The following is a 6801-nucleotide window of genomic DNA, read 5'->3' as shown; positions in this document are numbered from 1 at the left end:
AGCAGCTGGGACTACAGGTGCGTGCCACCATGCCTGGCTAATTTTTGTATTTTTGTAGAGACAGGGTTTCACCATGTTGGCCAGACTGGTCTCACACTCCTGACCTCAAGTAATCTGCCCACCTCAGCCTCCCAAAGTGCTGGGATTACAGGTGTGAGCCACCATGTCCGGCCCTCATTTTTTTTCTTTTCTTTTTTTTTTTCTTTTTTGACACTGGGTCTCACTGTGTGGCTCAGGCTGGTCTCAAATTCCTGGCCTCAAGCAATCTTCCCACCTCAGTCTCCCAAGTAGCTGGGATATTATTACCATTTTAAAAAATTGCTATCTACTGGAAAGAATCAGTACAGCTGTCCTTCATTCTTGTTAAATAAAACAATGAACAGAGTAGGAATGATCCTATTTCAAATGCAAGGCATCGTCCATGAGAGAAGAAATAGGTTTGTTTAACTGGGCTAAGAATATCCAGCACTCCACACCTACCTCTCCTTTGCACATATCATTTTTCTTAGCCCAGATCCCTTTCCCATCTCCTTTGCTAGTCTTTGAGGGGATCAGATCGGTCTGGCTAAGCTACACATAGTAACAATTGCCAGAGTGCAACAAGCAAGATTGGTGAATTGGTGACCATGTGATTTAAGACCTCCTTTCTATTTGTTTTCCTTCCTGAAGTTCTGCTATCCAGTGGGAGTGAGAGGGCAGATAATACAGAAAACAAATGTTGGAAGCAGTGGGTTACAGTGGGAACACATTGAATTGTCATTCCAGGGGATGAGTTCTAAATCCCAATCTTATTACATAGGAGATCATGTCCAAAGATAATCTTGATCAATTCTTTATCCTCCCATACATGCTTCTACTCCTTAAATTAACGGGTAGAGCCTATTTGCCACCGCCCCCCGCCACCTTGAATCTAAGCTGGCTCCAGTGACTTGTTTAACCAATATAACTTAATGGTAGTGATGTTCTGGAACTCTTCTGACTAGGTCAAAAGAAGCCTGCCACTCACTCCTGGTCTCTTGGATGACTTGTTCTGGGGACAATAGTTCTTGGAACCCAGCCACTAAGTTGTAAGAAGCCCAATCCCCACAGAGAGGGCATGTGGAGGTATTCTGGTTCACAGTCCCATCTGAACTTCCAGCCCACAGCCAGTGTCAACTGCTAGCCAGCTTGGATATCCAGCCTAGGATAGGCTGTAGTCAAGGTTTCAGTTGACTACTGACTGCAAATGCCTCTGAGACCCCAAGTGAGAACTGTCCAGATGAGCACAATCAACCCATGAAACCATCAGAGATAACAATAAATTGCTGTTTTTAAGCCACTGCATTTTGGAGCAGTGCCTTATACAATAGCAGACAACCAGAGAACAATTACCATCTAGCTTTTATCTTAGACAAAATCACTTTACATCTCTGGATCTTAGTCTCCTCATCTGTAAAATAGGGAGGTAAGACTAGAACATCTCGAAGATCACCTTTTTTGTGGGTAATGAAGGTTCTATTTGGTGCCACGGTTTTTAAAATATGGACCATTTCATGAATTTGCATGCCACTTTAAAGCAAATAACTCTACAGCTTTAGTTCTGAAGATAGCACTGAAAGGATGATCAATGGTATACCATTTTTATTGAAATAACCACAGTAAAGTGAGATCATCTTGGAGTAAGCCAAACTCCTCTTGGTAGAATGAAATGTTTAATGAGTATGAGAAAGAAATAAATGATATCCTAATAAAGAAGAGAGAAGCATAAAAAGAAGTAGTGCAGATTCAGCATACCTTGCCATTCAAAAAATTTAAACATTTACTACTTACTCGCCATTATATTTAACACGTTTAATAACGTAAGTCTTTCCGTCAATTCTGTGTTTTGCTTTGAAAACTTGGCCAAATCCACCCAAGCTAATGAATTCTATTTCTTTAAAATCCGTGCCAAACCTTAAAGATAAAAACCACGGTTATTTTGACATTTTATGCTCACCCCCTCCTCGCCTCCCCACTCCTTTCCCTTTAATGTCACTTGTGAAATGGACAGTATAACAAATATGACTCTCTCCTTCTGAATAAGAAAGATCCACTTGGCAGAAACTCTTGACTCACAAAGAGTAGTCCTCTCACTCCTCCCAGGGCGAGTCTAACACAGCGTATCTCCCCTGGCACTCACAGTCAACTCCTGGCTTTTCAAAAGCCATGATAAGGCCGGGTGCATTGGCTCATGCCTGTAATCCCAGCACTTTGGTAGGCCAAGGCGGGTGGATCACCTGAAGTCAGGAGTTCAAGACCAGCCTGGCCAACATGGTAAAACCCTGTCTCTACTAAACATACAAAAATTAGCCAGGTGTGGCGGCAAGCGCCTGTAATCCCAGCTACTCAGGAGGCTGAGGCAGGAGAATCGCTTGAACCTTGGAGGTAGAGGTTGCAGTGAGCCAAGATCACACTTCTGTACTCTAGCCTGGGCGACAAGAGCAAAACTCCTTCTCAAAAAAACAAAAACAAAACAAAACAAAAACAGAAAAAAAAAAAGCCATGATAAAAATCCTATCACAAACACAAAATGTTCAAAGGAATTGCTATATGGTGCTCCACAGCTAACATCATCAAGCTGTTATAAGAGAAATGGGCATATGCTCTAAGCCTGCCTAGGTTTCTACTTGGTTTGCTCTTCTCCCTCAAGCTTCATGTTCCATAATTAAAACCTGTCAATTCTACCTCCAAAACACATTGCTGGTATCTGCCCACTTTCCTCTGCCTCCAACATCTTCACCCCAGTCCATGCTTCCATTAGGCCATGGCAGTACCTTGTTAACTGGATCCCTACTTCCTCTCTTCCCCTACTCCAATCTATGACCCACACAGCAACCAGAGGGATGAAAACTTTGACATCACCTTTTCCACTTTCACCTTCTCACATGTCCTTCCTTCCACCTAGCACCACTGCTCTGTGCCCACTCATCCTTTAGGCCTCCCCACAATTGTGACCCCAGAGAAACCTCACCTCACCCCTGCTTTCATTTCTCTCCATGCCATTGCTTTCCCTTCACAGCTCTGACCATAGTTTGTTCCTGCAGATTATTTTTTTCTTTTTTTGAGACAGGATCTTGCTCTGTCACCCAGGCTGGAATACAGTGGTGCGATCTCCGTTTACTGCAATCTCTGCCCTCTGGGTTCAAGCAATTCTCCTGCCTCAGCCTCCAAAGTAGCTGAGACTACAGGTGTGTGCCACAACATCTGCTAATTTTTGTATTTTTAGTAGAGACGGGGTTTCACCATGTTGGCCAGGCTGGTCTCAAACTCCTAACCTCAAGTGACCCGTCCGCCTCAGCCTCCCAAAGTGCCGGGATTACAGGCATGAGCCACTGTGCTTGGCCTGCTTATGTAATTGTTTATGTAAAGTTGGTCATCCCCATGAAACTCCATGACAACAGGGTCCATTTTATTTGTTCCTACCATAAACCTGATGCCCAGCACAGTGCCAATTCTATATCAAGTGCTTAATAAATATTTGATTCTGTATTGTTTTCTAAACTTTTATAGTCAATGCTCCCCGATGCAAACAGGCCTCCATCGTTTCAGACATTTCATTTTAAATCCAAACATACTGTCTATAGCAGAGTAGACATTTTTTTCAAGTGAAATCTGATATGGAGCTAGAAAGTAGAAAACAGATTCAAGTAGATCAATTCTAATCCCTGCAGAAGTATTTTTTTCAATCACTGATTTATAGGAGTACTTGTTTTCAATATTAATAACTTGTACAGATGTCAGAGAAGTCCACCACATTCAATTTGGATCTGTCTAAATATTACTTCTCCAAGAGACATGATCCACTGTGGGCCAGATAGTGCAACATCAATTAAACTGTTCAGGTGGAAATATAATTTAGCCTTATAATGGGCCCTCAATAAACTTCTGTTGAATGAACAAATGTATCTTCAAACAAATTCTATTTCACAATTCCATCTTTGACAGAACAGGAGCATTGCCATCTTGGACAAGCACCACTATTTTAAGTTTCCCTTGATTAAAAACTGCCTAAATCCAGCCCCAAAACATCAGCCTAATGGCTAATGTCAGCATGACCATAAATGACAAATGACACCTCTGACCAGAAACCTTCCAAACCTGAGATAAATCCCCTCTGACCAGAGACATGCCAACCCTGAGATAACCTCCCCTCTGACCAGACATTCCAGCCCCACAGTAAAACTCTCCTCTACCCAGAAACATTCTGAACCTGTGATAAGCTCTCCCTCCCTAAATCCTTAAGTACCCCTAGTCTGTAAGAGAGAATGTTCCTGACCAAAATCAGCCAGAAGCCCCTCTCAGGTTTATTCTCTAAAATAAACCTGTCTTTGACTGTTCAGCCACTTTTCAAGTTTCCTTCTTCTTTCTTCAACTCTCACATTTGGTGCCGAAACCTGGGATGGCTGTTGGGGGTAGAGGCTCTCTTGCAACCCAGGAAGCAGTGGGCAGTGGCAGTTCGTCCCGAGATAACTCCTGGATCCTGAGGGTCTCTGGCCACCTGTCACGTCTTTTCTCTCTCTTTACTTTTCAAGCAATTTGCATGAGGTGGATAACTAATCTGAAGGGGACTGTGAGGCTTGGGCTAGGGCTACCCCCAGTGGGTTCTCAAAACCCTCAGGTCTCAGGAATCCACCTTGACTGCCTGCAACAGGTATTTTGCTCTCTAACCCTTGTCCACTCTTCCTCCCTCTTCTCTCTCTCTCTCTTCCTCACGTGGCTCCAGTCCAGGAGGCCCTTTACTGATTTCAACCAGAACATCCAACATCAGACACTAATCCAGCCAACCGGTAAGATTTGTCTTTCCTAGCTTTCTCACAGTACCTGGGAAAGTCAGGTCTGCTGTCCTGGTCTTTGGAGGACCAGTGGGACTAAGTTGAAGAAACCTTGGGGATGCTCAGTTTCTTCTCAGCTTAACTGTCCTCTTTATAAAGAGGATTCCAGGTCTCTGTCTTTTGTCTGGGGATGCCTAGAACAAAAACAGATACTCTCGGCCTCCTCTTATCAGTCCACATAGGTGCCAAACAATTCCACATTCCTATGTCCTCCCCACTGGATTGTCTCCTTCACAACCTCACCAAACTTGGCTTATGGGGGAACCTAAAGTCAAAGTGTTTAATTTTTCATTGCAACATGGCCTCGCCCCAATACAAATTAGATAATGACAGCTGATGGCCTGAAAACGACACCTTTGACTTTCAAATTCTCAGGGACCTTGACAACTTTATAACCAGGAATGGCAAATGGCAATAGGTTCCCTATATTCAGGCTTCCTTCTACCTTAAATCCCAACCCTCCTTATGTCAAGCTTGCACCCCTCGTGAAATCCTTCTTCTTAATGAAAACCTCCCTGGGTCTCTCCTCCCTCTGAAACCTCTTCCCCTGAAATCCCCTTTGACCCTGCAGATGAACTCCCTCCATACTCTCAACCCCTGCATCCATTTCTTGCCCATCCAAACCCTCCATCTTTTTGGCCCCTCTTGCCCCCAGCCTTTAGTGCCAAATCCGAACCCTCATCTTTCTCACCCATTACCCATTCAAACACTACTCCAGCTAGTCAAACCACTTCTGCCATTCTCCCTCTCTGGGAAGACGCTAGGGTTGAAGGCATTGCTTGTGTTCATATCCCCTTTCTCCATGTCTGAATTGTCACAGATTGAACATTGTCTAGGATCTTTCTCTGAAAATCTATCACAGGGAATTCCTGCACATAACCCAATCCTTTAATTTAACTTGGCATGACATTTATATAATTCTAACCTCCACCCTCACCCCTGACAAAAAAGAGCGCATCTGGCAGTCAGCTGAAACACACACAGATGAACTCCATAATCAAGCCCCTATACAAAATCCAGTGGCCAATGATGCAGTCCCCTATAGAGGCCCAGACTGGACTTACCAACAGGGAGACAATGGCATCAGGTGAAGAGACCACATGATTACCTGTCTCCTCACAGGCATGGACAAAAATGCTTATAAGGCAGTTAATTATGAAAAGCTCAGAGAAATTACACAAGAGCACCAGGAAAACCCTGCCCTTTTCTTATCACACCTCATTGAAGCTATGCTAAAATATACCAATTTGGATCCAGAATCTAGAGAAGGTCAAACTTTTCTCTACCTCCAATTTATTTCCCAATCCACCCCAGATATCCACAAAAAATTACAAAAATTTGAGGAGGGTCCTCAGACATCTTGGCGGGGGCTCCTAAATGCAACCTTCTGGGTCTTTAACAACAGACATGAGGAACAAAAAATTCAAGAAGACAAACATCTCCATTTAAAATACCAGATGCTTGCCTCCACTGTCCAAAAGGCAGTTACACAAAAGCCTCCTAATAACCCAAAGGGAAACTCCTCCACCTCTCCAGGAGTCTGTTTTCAATGAGGCAACCCTGGACACCGGGCAAAGGCTTGTCCTAACCCCTGGCCTCCCACCAAACCATGCCCAACTTGCAGTCTTTGCGGACACTGGACAATGGAATGCCCTCAATGGGGACATCTTCCCCATTCAGATGCTGCTCATAATGAAGCCCCCCAACCATCACAGGAGGAAATCTCTCCACTGCTGGTGCTGACAACGGAAGACTGAGGGTACCTGGGATCCTTCGCCCCCACATCGCCCTCACATTAGTGAGTCCACGAAACCCAGGGTAATTGGGATAGTATCTGGTAAGATTATTTCCTTTCTTTTGGATACTGGGGCAAGTCTATTGGTATTAACTGAATATCAAGGTCCATTAGAATGTTCATCTGTTTCTATTGGTGGCATGAAGGGCATACAAG

The 6801-nt window shown here is 44.0% G+C and overlaps 1 protein-coding gene across 1 annotated transcript in view; it reads right to left on the bottom strand.

Annotated features, from left to right (window-relative positions):
- The window catches only part of EIF2AK2 (eukaryotic translation initiation factor 2-alpha kinase 2), a 46957-nt gene that overhangs the window by 21255 nt on the left and 18901 nt on the right, over positions 1-6801 (bottom strand). The window contains exon 6 of the mRNA XM_011936034.1: positions 1810-1953. Coding sequence (XP_011791424.1) covers positions 1810-1953 — 144 coding nt within the window. The remainder of the gene's footprint in view (positions 1-1809; positions 1954-6801) is intronic.

The sequence above is a fragment of the Colobus angolensis genome, unplaced genomic scaffold (genome assembly GCF_000951035.1).
Source record: "Colobus angolensis palliatus isolate OR3802 unplaced genomic scaffold, Cang.pa_1.0 Scaffold15, whole genome shotgun sequence".
NCBI lineage: Eukaryota > Metazoa > Chordata > Mammalia > Primates > Cercopithecidae > Colobus > Colobus angolensis.
This window is presented reverse-complemented; position numbering and strand designations above follow the sequence as displayed.